This window comes from Ranitomeya variabilis, chromosome 6 (genome assembly GCF_051348905.1).
Source record: "Ranitomeya variabilis isolate aRanVar5 chromosome 6, aRanVar5.hap1, whole genome shotgun sequence".
Lineage (NCBI taxonomy): Eukaryota > Metazoa > Chordata > Amphibia > Anura > Dendrobatidae > Ranitomeya > Ranitomeya variabilis.
The window spans coordinates 491,445,671-491,460,228 of record NC_135237.1 but is presented as its reverse complement, the minus strand read 5'-3'; the positions used below and the strand labels follow the sequence as shown (position 1 = coordinate 491,460,228).

Genomic DNA, 14,558 nt, shown 5'->3' with positions numbered 1-14,558 from the left:
ATTATTGTCCTCCTATAAAGGTGTAATTTACTAGAGCCACTCCCTCGTATTTCCTTTTAAAACACGTGTTTGCCTTTCCTAGTTTGTATCACCAGGAATGCCTTAATAGGTCTGACGTCTGCACACCTACTGATATAATACGCTGAATAGAAGAAAATGCTAGAGAACCTGAGAGATGATCTGGGTGGGGACCAAGAGTGAGACACACTAACCCCCATAGGACCGAACTTCCCCATCACGTCCATGTTTACACAAGTCTCCTCTTGAAGGATCGCAGTAAATTCCTCAAGGCTATAGACAAAAAAATGGTATTTCTTTGCAAGAAATTTCTGGTCTAAAGGGAAGTGGCCGTATCAACAACACGTCACTACTCGTTCAACCTGTTTCACTGCTCTTCTACAAAACCCAAGCCCCCTTCCTACAGTTTTATTCACTTACTCACCGGAGTGTCTTCTAAGCATCGTGGCTAAAAGATGACGGCCTTCAAGGGAATATGGACAAGACAGTTTTGGACCTCCATGGCTGGAGAATTTCTCGCTGTTTTCCTTTTTTTGGTCATAAGCTTAGGCTCAACTGCAGGGTTGAATGAACCTGGACCTAGTGATACACATATCGCCTTCTGCTTTGGACTCAGCATTGCTATATTGATTCATTGCTTTGGACACATATGTGAAGCTTTCTTGAACCCTGCCGTGGCAGTGGCCATGATATGTACCAGAAAAATATCAGTGGCCAAAGGAATTCTTTACATCGTTGTCCAATGTGTGGCCGCTATTGCTGGTGCTGGAGTGATCGCTCTCATTACACCACAAGATAAATGGCCGGTTGGAATCACCAAGGTAATTGTGATCACCCTCGAATTCACTGAACATAATTTGTAATTATAGAGGATGTTACCTAATTTTTCTTTTTGCCCATGTACAGGAGTGGTGCTGTTTACAGATTAGTAACAAACCTTTTGTTTTAATCCCATAATATTTTGATTTCTTACTCTCAGTTAAAAATGTGTTTTAGGTATTATATTTATAAAATTGTTCTTTGATCCTTTATGAATATATTTTTTTATTGTTGCTCAGCAAAATTGATCACAATTTACGTCGCCAGATCTCTCTGATCTTGAGGAAATCCAACATTGTTAATTGCATTTTTATTCCTATGGCTCACTAGTGCTGAAAGGAAGATGGGGATTGAGGCCAAGACTGAATTATGGATTTCTCCTGTAGAAATGCTAATGCTATAAGCCCTACATCTTAAAGCCCCAATAGCCATCTTCTTCTGATGGATTAGTTGTGTCCGTTCCATTGATTTCCATAGACAAATATAGAATTTCTTGGATAACCCCTAAACTATTTATTGGTGTTAGGAATGGAGCTAATTATGCAAAATGGAAGTTCTTGGAAGATTAATCCTACTGGCAACGCTTATGTACCTCACAAGGGTGAGCGCTAATCCACACCGTCCCATCTATGTAGGCGCACACAATCATAGCTTATTGCACTATGTGGACATGTCTCCTTTAACTAGTGGTCTAGATATCTGTGAATTCCAGTTATATAAAATCCCTAAACTAATATTAATAGACTTTATAGACGTAGACTTGTCCATTATAGAACATGGAATTGTCCCATCAATAAGCAGATACTGATGTTTCAGTATCTTGTGGTCTAGCCTGATATCAAGCCTAATAGAAACCATAGCTATGCTCATAGTTCAATGTATATACCATGATTTTCCAATTACAGGACCATGATACTATTTCCCATGGACAAGCCCTTCTGGTGGAAACAATCATAACATTCCAGTTGGTCTTCACAATTTTTGCGTCATGTGATAAGAAAAGAAGCGATATCAAAGTGCCCATTCCTCTCATCATTGGCTTATCTGTAACCGTCGGACATCTTTTTGCAGTAAGTGTACACCTTCAGTTATAATGGATTTATTGGGGAAAGTATAAGATTGGTCTATACTAAAGGCAGTGATACTCAATAGATGAATGTTGGCCTTACTCACTGACTTCAGTTGGAGTGGTCAACCAAATAATGTGTATGGGGGTATCTTGACTTTCTCAGACATCTGAAGTGAAAAAGAAGGATCAGGCATATTGGCTTTAACCATGCCCTTTCATTCTTTCTAAGGGGGAATTAACTTTTCCCACTGTCCCTGTTAATCACACATGCGTGCTTGACTGAGCTAAATTTCCATGTGTATGGGGAAAATAGCAATCGGCCAACAGCTGCCTATTATATAATCTACTATAATAGAAAATACCAGCTGGAAATATTATGCATCATAACACATAATTTATGAAGTAAAAGGAATTGTTAATGAGGCTCTATTCACATTCGCATAATCATTTTTGGTAAAAATAGAAACCACAATTAGTGATGAGTACTCGTTACCCGGGTGGTGTCCGAGTATTTGTTAGTGTTCGGAGATTTAGTTTTCGTCGCCTCGGCTGGATGATTTACGGCTGCTGGACAGCTTCAATACATGTGGGGATTCCCTAACAAACAGGCAATCCTCACATGTACTCAGCCTGTCTGTCATCCATACATCATTCAGCTGCGGCAACGAAAACTAAATCTCCGAGCACTAAAAAATACTCGGAGGACACTCGAGCGTGCTGGGGAAAACCTAGTATACTCGTTCATCACTAACCACAACGCTACGCGTCATCCATGACATAAAGCATATCAGCGGCAACAAATACCATTAACTTATCAATGGGTTTCTTGTTTGTTGGGATGTGCATCATTTTTGCACCTTTAGAAATGAGATTCCAGGACACACATGTACATCAAGGTGCATTACAGAGCTGTTTTACTACAATTATATTGATGACCTGTCCTTAGGATAGGTCATTAATGTCAGATAGGTGGAGGTGGTCATTAATATCAGATGGGTGGAGGTTGGCACAGGCACTCCACCGGATGTTTCCCAGATGCAATCAGTTGTGGACATGTCCAGCTTGATCAACTGCTCAGATGCCGTGGCCGGGTATTGCAGACCTGCTCCTACTTGTACCCAGCAGCGGCCACTAAACACTTGATGGATCTTTGCTGTTTAAGGAGGCTGTCCACTACTTTAATATTGATGACGTAGTCATAGGATAGGTCATCAATGTCTGATTGGTGAGGGTGTGACACACGGCACCCCTGCCGATCAGCTGCTGTCGGTGCCGGCGGCGGTCAGAAGTGCTCAGTTACGGAGCTGCTCAGCATACTGCTAGTGGCCAGGTACTGCTCATCCATTTTGATTTGAATAGGGGGCAGATGTTCAGTACCCGGCCACTATCAGCAGGCAGAACAGCTTGAACACCAATAACAGATGATCAGCCGAGGTGTCGGACCTAAGGATAGGTCATAAATGTTAAAGTTGCAGACAACCTCTTTAACTCCACAACTGCTTACATCTGGCCGGCATGTAGAACAGCTGATCGTGAATGTGCCAGATATCAGATCCCCAATGATCTGAAATTGATGATTCATCGTATGGCTGATATATCAGGTAGGTAACAAGTCCTATTCCAGCAAATTCCTACACCGAGTCCCTGTGCACCTCAATGTGAGGGGAGCAGAATAAGATCACTAATAGACTTCTCAATATCAGTGCCTATGACTTCTTATTTTAGTCTATGGATGGTCCATGACTGAATTTAAGAACACCACCTGATGTGCCAATGCCAGTTTCACACGGCCATCAGCCGCAATCTGTGCATGGCTTGTGATGTATGGACCGGGTGCAGGTCTCCTATCCTGGACTCGGCAGCCTCATGGCCATATGTCACACATCTGAACCCAGCCTGATGGTGGATAGTAGTAAACCCTGAACTATTTCATGTAATTTGTCCAAATTCATGAAGATGGAGCCAAATCTATACAGTAACAGATTTGAAGATATTTTTCTTTACGCCATCACATGATTGTGATACATGTATTTTGCACCATAAATTGAGTAGCCATGAGTGCAAGCAATGAGTTTTACAAGTATCGATACGAGTTCAGAAGAAACGTAGAAGCCAGACAAGTCACATATTACATGGCTTACTCATGTTACCTGATCCAGTTACCTGACTGGTAAGTGAATGGCTCGGCCCAGCCCGAGTGTAGGCAGGAGATACAATTTACACTGTTGTCTAAGCAGCCTTGTCTGATTTTAGACTTTTTATATACCTGTAGTCTAACAATAACCAGTTACACAAAGAGGACAGTACAGGAATGTGATTTTTCCATTGACCTTATTTTCAGCTGATACATGGTATGTCTTCTTAAGCCAAGCAGGATTATCAGTGTAAAATAATAAGTGGTGGTCAGAAATCAAAGGTCAATTTCATACTAAAGGTCATTTATTTATTTTAATAATCTGATCACTTTTCAAATATATTTCGATTCACTGTTGGACACAGACAGCACAGGGCCCTGTGCAAGAACAATATATGGGCCGTTTACAGTTCAATATGCCATAATAATGCACAATTTCTACCTCTAGAGGTGGAAATGGGCCCCTTACTGCTTTTCCCCCCACACTGAAAAAAAGCATCATCAGTGATGTTCATTTCAGATACTGGACTAGTCCCTGCTCTACTGAGCATGTGCTGATCATCAATTTCAACACATGCTCAGTATGCACTACTTGCGCTATACTCCTTTCAATACTCACTGACATTGCACTCCCTCTTGAGCTCTAAAAATCAATGATTAGCTGGCAAGAGAGCTCACTGTCAGTGCACGTTGAAAAGGATTGAACATGAGAACAGAGACCAGCCCGTAAAAAAGACGTCATTACCCTGAAATGTGACATCTCCTTTCTCACCGCATTCTCTGCTTTTCATTGCATACTGACAGTGCGCTCTCTTGCTGACTCATCACTTATATTTAGAGTTGGCAAGGGAGCGCACTGTCAGTGAGCATTGAATATATCACAGGGATGTTTCAGATTTGACAATTGGAGCGTGCTAAGCAGAGCAGGTACCAGTCTAGCTCATGAAACAGAAGTCACTGAGGATGCTTCTTTTCAGGGTGAGGAAAGCAGCTGCAGCAGTCACCCTAGCCATTGGCCATCTGATGACTTCCCATTTGAGATCTGGGGAGTTTCCTGGCCAAGCACTTCATATGCCAGTCTTAATTACACTAGCAGGCATATGATAGACTGAATTCATTAAGAGGCACACACCACTTGAGATTGGCACATGTTCTCAGGGCACCTAGCCAGAAATCTTATTCCTGTCAAGCACTGGAGTAACACTTTTGGTGTAATGTACACCGCCACTTTTGATTAATTTATCAGATTGCCATCCTCTGTCTTGCCACGGGTCCTTCCCATCTCCGTCCACTTCGGCATGGTGTTGCATGAAATGCCAAAAGTTGCAATATTTGCTGCAACATTGAGTTGTGGAAAAAAATTGCAACTTTTCAAAGTGTTTTATGTTAGAATTCTTATGTGAAGACTTTGATGAATAGGGGCCTATCGGACCACCCAATGGTTGTAATTCCAAGCAGCCCGTGGGGGAAAATGAGGAAGGTTGCTAGTGCAGTGCAATATTTTATCAAATTATTTTCATGACAAATTGGTAATTTCTAAGCAAATTCTATAAAATATAAGGAAGATAACATCTGTATTCTACAGCTCGTTTATACCTATATTTATATATAGTGGGATACATTGGAAGTTTTTCTTGATGTATGTAAAAGAAATGGGCAATAGCGAGATGTGAACAGGATCTTACTCTGAATTCATTTATATGGAAATAGGAATTAACAAATACTTTGTGATAATTCTGTACATATAATATTGCTGCACACAGCACTTGTGTCCATACTTTACTAGAACGACTATCTGGAAAAAAGACGTCGTTTATGAGTTTTGGCGAGTGTTTGGTTGTAGTAAGAACATCAGTAATGTACACGCTGTTTCACTTGATAAATTACATTTTGCACAGATACATTACGCTCATCCTATTGTCTTCATCAGATTCCGTATACTGGAGCCAGTATGAACCCAGCCAGATCGCTCGCAACCAGTATTGTGTTTAGCAAGTGGAATAATCATTGGGTGAGTTGACATACTGTCTTTTCAGGTTTATCTCCGAACAGTCTTGGAAATGTAAACATTTTTTAAATGGAATCTGTCAGCAGCATGAGGTAGGGCCAGAGATCCTGATTCCAGCGATGTGTCACTTAGTTTACTCGATGCAGCAGTTATGATAGAATCACCGTTTTCTCTGCTGCAGATTTAGCAGAGCTCAGTTGTTGATCTGTGTTGCCTCCCACCCACCACCACAATAAGTGATTGGACTAGGAGGTACGAGGCCAGTTGTCCTGTAGTGATAATCTCCTGATGATAAAACACTGATTGAGTTGAAACATCAAAACCCAGCCCAGTTAGTGAGACATCGCTGTAATCAGGGTCTATGCTCCTATATTATGGTCCTCTCAGGCAGGGATGGATTGAGACTGAGATTCAGTCCTGGCATTTGAAAGCACACAGGCCCATACTATCCCTGCCCCTTCCTACGATTGAGGCCTTTATTACTAATATTACCCTGTCTGGAGGAAATCAAGATCTACTACAAGACCAATATTACCAATAATGCCAGTAGTATACAAGATTTATTATTGGAATATAACAGATAAATACCACCAGACCATAACCAAATATTACCAGAATTTACAGTAGTTATAATACCCTCATACTGCTCATTAATCACATCCACTGTAATAAGACTGACATTACAATTTAGGATATAGAATAAATACCGCGCCACAGGGGTTTAAAAAGTATTTTCTAATTGGTACATAGGTTAGTCACCGGTTCGCCTTTTACAAAGCAATTACTGCACGATATGGCAAATATAATAAGCTAGTGTCTAGTCACCTGTCGACTGACACTGTCCCCACCTTTAATTAGAATACACCGCAATCAGTGTGTACAACATATATACCTGTTAGGGTAAGTAACTGATGAATCACATGCCGTAATGGTCTAGCTAGTGATGTTGCGAGATGGCTCGTAGTAGGTGTACCACCAGGTGCATGCGACAGTTCGCGAGAATGGACAGGAAGTCTGTTGGTGAGGATGGTCCTCTATATATTTATATATTATATTATATATTTTTTAGGAAGTTATAAGGGTTAAAATTTGAACAGCAATTTCTCATTTTTACAACAAAATTTACAAAACCATTTTTTTTAGGGACCACCTCACATTTGAAGTCATTTTGAGGGGTCTATATGGCAGAAAATACCAAAAAGTGACACCATTCTGAAAATTGCACCCCTCAAGGTGCTCAAAACCACATTCAAGAAGTTTATTAACCCTTCAGATGTTTCACAGCAGCAGAAGCAACATGGAAGGAAAAAATTAACATTTTACTTTTTAGTCACAAAAATGATCTTTCAGCAATAATTTTTTTAATTTCCCAAGGGTAAAAAGAGAAAATGGACCTTAAAAGTTGTTGCCCAATTTGTCCTGAGTACGCTGATACCCCATATGTGGGGGGTAACAACTGTTTGGGCGCATGGCAGGGCTCAGAAGGAAAGGAGCGCCCTTTGACATTTTCAAGCTAAAATTGGCTGGAATTGAGATCGGATGCCATGTCGTGTTTGGCGAGCCCCTGATGTGCCTAAACAGTGGAAACGCCCCATAAGTGACCCCATTTTGGAAACTAGACCCCCTAAGGAACTTATCTAGATGTGTCGTGAGCACTTTTATCCCCCAAGTGCTTCACGAAAGTTTATAACGCCCGGGTGTGAAAATAAAAAATCCTATTTTTTCTACAAACATGATCGTTTAGCCCCCAATTGTTTATTTTCTCAAGGGTAGCAGGAGAAATTGGACCCCAAAAGTTGTTGTCCAATTTGTCCTGAGTACGCTGATACCCCATATGTGGGGGGTAACCACTGTTTGGGCGCATGGCAGGGCTCAGAAGGAAAGGAGCGCCCTTTTACATTTTCAAGCTAAAATTGGCTGGAATTGAGATCGGATGCCATGTCGTGTTTGGCGAGCCCCTGATGTGCCTAAACAGTGGAAACCCCCCATAAGTGACCCCATTTTGGAAACTAGACCCCCTAAGGAACTTATCTAGATGTGTCGTGAGCACTTTTATCCCCCAAGTGCTTCACGAAAGTTTATAACGCCCGGGCGTGAAAATAAAAAATCCTATTTTTTCCCCACAAAAATGATCTTTCAGTCCCCAATTTTTTATTTTCCCAAGGGTAACAGGAGAAATTGGACCCCAAAAGTTGTTGTCCAATTTGTCCTGGGTACGCTGGTACCACATATGTGGGAGAAAACTACTGTTTGGGCACACTTCGGGGCTCGGAAGGGAAGTAGTGACGTTTTGGAATGCAGACTTTGATGGAATTGTCTGCGGGCATCATGTTCCATTTGGTGAGCCCCTGATGTGCCTAAACAGTGGAAACCCCCCATAAGTGACCCCATTTTGGAAACTAGACCCCCTAAGGAACTTATCTAGATGTGTCGTGAGCACTTTTATCCCCCAAGTGCTTCACGAAAGTTTATAACATCCGGGCGTGAAAATAAAAAATCCTATTTTTTCCCCACAAAAATGATCTTTCAGTCCCCAATTTTTTATTTTCCCAAGGGTAACAAGAGAAATTGGACCCCAAAAGTTGCTGTCCATTTTGTTCTGAGTATGCTGGTACCCCATATGTGGGAAAAAACTGTTTGGGCACTTCGGGACTCAGAAGGGAAGCAGTGACGATTTGGAATGCAGACTTTGATGGACTGGTTCTGAGGGCGTCATGTTCCGTTTGCAGAGCCCCTGATGTGCCTAAACAGTAAAAAAAACCCACAAGTGACATCATTTTGGAACCTAGACCCCCATGGAACTTACTTAGATGTGCCCCCTCTTTGGAACTAATCTACTGGTTCCTAATTAGTAGTGCATGGAGGTGTGGTACAATTTGAAGCAGTCCTTCATACACAGGCCAGGTTTGTCGGGGCAGGTGTCGCATTGATAGATGGTGTCCTTGCGTACTCCTCGTTTGTAGCACACTCGGCACCTTTTTTGCGGCTTACCTTTTCTACCAGTTGGCGGGACCACCCCCGGAAAATGCTGACCTGGTACAATACGAGCACCCTCAGTTCCGGAAGTACTGGGGCCCGCTCCTTCCCTCGTGCCAAACATCAGGGCCTTAACCACTACCTCCTGGAACTGAAGGTACGTCGTATCGGTGTGGCGTGCACATCGTGACAGCAGGAAAGCATTAAGCATTGCCATTCGTACGATGTACACCGACAGCTTTTTGTACCACACCTTGGCCTTCCTCAAAGCACTGTACGGTTGGAGGAGTTGATCGGAGAGATCAACGCCCCCCATGTTTTTGTTGTACCCCAGTACACAGTCTGGTTTGCAGACCTGTGTAGAGGTACCCCGTACAGTGCTGAGGGCGCTGCCATCACCGTGTATGGTGGTCAACAGAAGGACATCCCTCTTGTCCTTGTACTTGACCACCAGCAGGTGGTCGCTACATTGGGCTTTGCTCTCACCTTTTCTGAGCATCTGCCCAAGTAGCGTCTTCGGGAGGCCTCTCTGATTTTTGCGGACAGTACCGCAGGCTGCGGTACCTCGCGCAGAGAGGGATTTGTAGAGTGGGATGCTGGAATAAAAGTTATCGGTGTAGAGGTGATAACCTTTATCCAGCAGTGGGTGCACCAAATCCCACACTATTTTCCCACTCACTCCCAAGACAGGGGGACACTCAGGCGGTTCAATCCTGCTGTCCTTCCCTTCGTAAACTCTAAAGCTGTGGGTGTACCCTGAGGTACTCTCACACAGCTTGTAGAGTTTGATTCCGTACCTGGCCCTTTTGCTGGGCAGGTATTGACGGAATCTGAGCCGCCCCTTAAAATGAACCAAGGACTCATCCACACAGATGTCCCTTTTGGGCACGTACACTTCAGCAAACTTTTTGCTGAAGTGTTCGATGACCGGCCGAACTTTGAACAGACGGTCAAAATTGGGGTCATCTCGTGCGGGACACTGTGCATTATCGGAATAATGCAGGAATTTGTGGATGGCCTCAAAACGCGTCCGAGCCATGACCATTCGGCACACTGGAGTGTTATATAAAATATCCACACTCCAATATTGCCGAAGTTCTGGCTTCTTCACGATCCCCATGTGGAGGACCAGGCCCCAAAACTGCATCATTTCTACTGCGTCTACAGGAGACCAGTTAGAAAATGATGAACTGGGGTTTTGCTCCAAAAATTGCCGAGCGTACAAATTAGTTTGCTCCACCATGAGGTTAATAAAATCCTCAGAGAAAAAGACTTTGAAAAAGTCTATTTCTGTGAGGCCGGTGGTGTCAAACCTGATTCCTGATTCTGCCACAAAATCAGGAATCAGTGGCTCGTAATTTTCGGGGGGCGAGGTCCATATGGGGTCCGAAGAAGGGCGCGCTGGTTCATCTTCAGGAGTGGGTGCTGCGTCATCTTCTCTCCTGGGGCGTCTGCGAGGCGGTTCCGCAGGACCCGAGGAGGAAGATGAGGAGGAAGAGGATGAAGAATCTGAAGAGTAAAGGAATGTGGGATCCTCTCCCTCGCTATCAGTGTCGGAGGCAAGAAAAGAATATGCCTCCTCTGCTGAATAGCGCTGCTGGGACGAACGGGACGAACGGGACATTTTTTGTGTGAGTATGGTGCTTGGGTGCAATTTATTGGAACTATGTGTACGTGTGGGGGGGGGATAGTGTTTGGTGCAAACTTCTGAAAAGTAAAAGAAAAAAAGCAAATAGGGAAAAAAATACCTGTGAAAGGAAAAGTCTAAAACAGCAGGCAATAGCTCTGATAAGTGAACTGCGTCACTTATCAAAGTTCGGCGCCTGCTGGGTGTGTGAATGGAGATGTGGAAAAAACACCAGGCACGAGAGCTCTGATAAGTGAACCGAGTCACTTATCAAAGTTCGGCGGCGGAGGCGGGGTGCGCGGACGGGGATGTGTAAAAAAAAAAAAAAGAAACGAAAGGCACGGGTTCAGACGCAGTGGCGGGGTGCGCGGACGGGGATGTGGAAAAAAAAAAAAAGAAACGAAAGGCACGGGTTCAGACGCAGTGGCGGGGTGCGCGGACGGGGATGTGGAAAAAAAAAAAAAGAAACGAAAGGCACGGGTTTAGACGCAGTGGCGGGGTGCGCGGACGGGGATGTGGAAAAAAAAAAAAGAAACGAAAGGCACGGGTTTAGACGCAGTGGCGGGGTGCGCGGACGGGGATGTGGAAAAAAAAAAAAGAAACGAAAGGCACGGGTTCAGACGCAGTGGCGGGGTGCGCGGACGGGGATGTGGAAAAAAAAAAAAAGAAACGAAAGGCACGGGTTCAGACGCAGTGGCGGGGTGCGCGGACGGGGATGTGGAAAAAAAAAAAAAGAAACGAAAGGCACGGGTTCAGACGCAGTGGCGGGGTGCGCGGACGGGGATGTGGAAAAAAAAAAAAAGAAACGAAAGGCACGGGTTCAGACGCAGTGGCGGGGTGCGCGGACGGGGATGTGGAAAAAAAAAAAAAGAAACGAAAGGCACGGGTTCAGACGCAGCGGCGGGGTGCGCGGACGGGGATGTGTAAAAAAAAAAAAAAGAAACGAAAGGCACGGGTTCAGACGCAGTGGCGGGGTGCGCGGACGGGGATGTGGGAAAAAGAAAAAAGAAACGAAAGGCACGGGTTCAGACGCAGCGGCGGGGTGCGTGGACGGGGATGTGGAGGAGAAAAGTGAGCACGAGTGTTGATCGGTGAACTGCGTCACCAATCAACGCTCGGCGGCACTAAGGGGGGTGAAAAAGAAAAGCGAGCACGAGTGTTGATCGGTGAACTGCATCACCAATCAACGCTCGGCGGCTGCTAAATTTGGGCACGGACAGACGCGGCGCAAAGTGAGGGTGGAGGGGGAAGGGGGGATGGGGGGGTAAGAAAGATCGGGCCGGGATCGGGGTATCAACACTTACGGTTGTAGTCTCTCTTCTTTCTTCTGTCTTCTTTCTTCTGTCTTCTTTCTTTTGTTTTTTTAGCGAGAATTATGGTGTCACAGGCTACTGTGGCACCACAAGTCTCAGCACAGGAGGGGGATCTGACAGCGTGACCGCTCTGCCGGAACCCTCACCAAGTGTGAGGATTCCTGAAGAGCGGTCAGACAGGTCAGGGACTGGTGACACAGGTCACAGAGCGGTCACACCGCTGCTGTGACCTGTGATTGGTGGGATCGATGATCACATCGATCCCACCAATCAGGGGAGGCCCTGGTGACGCCGGTGTTGCTAGGCACCAGCCTATGATCGGAGCTCACAGCTCCGGTCATAGGCAGGTTACCGGCAGGTCACCAGCAAGTGACCAGCAGGTGACCGGCAGGTCACCATCAGGGCACAGCGCGATCATACCGCTGCTGTGCCCTGTGATTGGCGCGATCGACGATCACATCGATCGCGCCAATCACACCTGCAGGATCCGGAGCACAAGGAGGCAGGGCACAGGAGAGCAGAGGGGGCTGCGGAGCGCGTTACAGGCAGGGCACAGCGCGGTAACACCGCCGCTGTGCCCTGCGATTGGCGCGATCGATATGATCGTCGATCGCGCCAATCCGGGGGGTTCTGGCCAGTGCCTGGCGTTGCCAGGCACCGGCCCCAGGATCGAGTACATCGGTACTCGATCCTAGCCTGGGACCTCACTGTTTCAGCCAATCTGATTGGCTGAAACAGTGAGAAAGGCTGTGATTCGCTGTTCAGAATTGAACAGCCAATCACAGCGATCGGGAGGCCGGGGGGGCGGCGCCATACCCCGAAATGCCGAGGCCATCTTCCGTACGGTAAGATGGCATCGGAATTTTAATGCGATCACCGCGACTTAAGTCGCGGTGTCGCATTAAAGGGCATGACGTACTATCCCGTCGGCGGTCATACGGGCCCACCCCACCTCGACGGGATAGTACGTCAAATGTCGGGAAGGGGTTAAGTTCGGGTTCTCTCCACAATTTCCAAATGGTCTTCCATTCTTCCGCATACAGCAGATATATATCACCTATCATGGGACTCATTATAGATATTTGATATATTCTTTATTCTATTTTTGTGATATATATCAATTTGCTGTGTTCAGTACGTGTATGAATTGACGACTACATACCAACTAGATTCATTAGGCCTGGCTCAACTCACCTGCATTGAGCGAGGCCGCGGCCATCTTGTCAGCATGTGACCTCATGTATGTACATCATATACTTACAGTCACGCTCCTGCCAGCACCGTGCAATCCGCAGTGCAGGCGACATGAGGATTCACAAGTCTGCAGTCACATAGAGTGTCTGCTGTGTGGTAGCCTGAGGCCGGACAACACCTTTAAGCTATGTTTTTCTCAGCAGAATTTGAGAGTTAAACATATATGTCTGAAACCGTACCGCCAGTGTCTCATACACGCTGCTTGTAGATCTGGCAGCATAAAGGGCTTTTGCAGGACTATCATTTTGCATCTTTGGATCTCTGCTGATCAGCATAATTGGACTGCGGTGACCCCACAAGAGCTGCGCCCCCTGCATTGTTTGCCTAGCCACAGTGGCTCGCCCATACTGTGATTTTCGTGGTTCAGCTCCCATAGAGTAGAACAAGCTGTAGCACCAGGTAAAGCCGTCTGTATGGACAAGCCACCCCACATCCTGCAGTTCTGCGGGTCACTTCATTGTGTGTCCGCTGGATTAGTAACTGAGCCGTGAAGTCTTTCTGTTAACAAGTGTGTTAATTTCCCCACAGATCTACTGGGTGGGTCCATTGATGGGCAGCATTCTTGCCAGTTTTATCTATGAATACTTGTTCTGTCCAGACCCCGAACTTAAAGTCCGGATGCAGGCGAGTTTCAGGAGAGCCACGAATGAAGACGAATCTGTGCAGCTGACAGTGAGACCAGGAGGAGAATATAACAAAATGGAGACGACGGCATAATATTACCCGACATGTAACGCTTGTGTGCATGTCTATTATAGAATGACAGAGGTCAGAAGTGGCCATGGAAGAAAGAATTCATGAGATGCCGCTGGTTATTTATTCTGGTTAACACATACCGCACATCTTTATTACAGTTCTGCTATTACTGAGAGTTTTCTATTGCATGCTTCATTTTAACATTCATCAAAAATATGCAAATTGCAGAATGAGTTAAATTGGTATTCCCATCTCCCATACAATATGTAGTAGGCATAGTAATAATATTACCAAATGCCTCCAATTAGAAATGTAGTATAGTTCTTCTGATAAGATATGTCACTGACCCCATGTTCAGGGCATTGCAGTAGCTCAGACATCCATAGTTATGGCCACTTATACAGTGACAGATAGTTAGTTGTTAGTGGTCATAACCATGGATACCTAAGATAGTGCAATCCCTGCACATGAGGTAAGCAACATAGCAAATCAGAAGAACTATACAACATTTCTAATTGGAGGTATTTGCTAATATTATTATTATTATTATTATTATTATTACATCTACTACATATTGGGAGAGGATCTTGGAGATCTTAAATATAACATGAATGTATATTGATATGTCACAATAGTATATCCTA

General features: G+C 44.9%; 1 protein-coding gene across 1 annotated transcript; it reads left to right on the top strand.

Moving 5' to 3' along the window:
* Nucleotides 1–347: 347 nt before the first annotated feature.
* LOC143781391 (aquaporin-4-like) lies at nt 348–14,323 on the top strand. Its single transcript, XM_077267984.1, has 4 exons — nt 348–839; nt 1,743–1,907; nt 5,971–6,051; nt 13,747–14,323. Exons 1-4 carry the CDS (start codon nt 474–476, stop codon nt 13,933–13,935), a joined length of 801 nt encoding a protein of 266 aa, XP_077124099.1. The 5' UTR covers nt 348–473; the 3' UTR covers nt 13,936–14,323.
* Nucleotides 14,324–14,558: the final 235 nt, after the last annotated feature.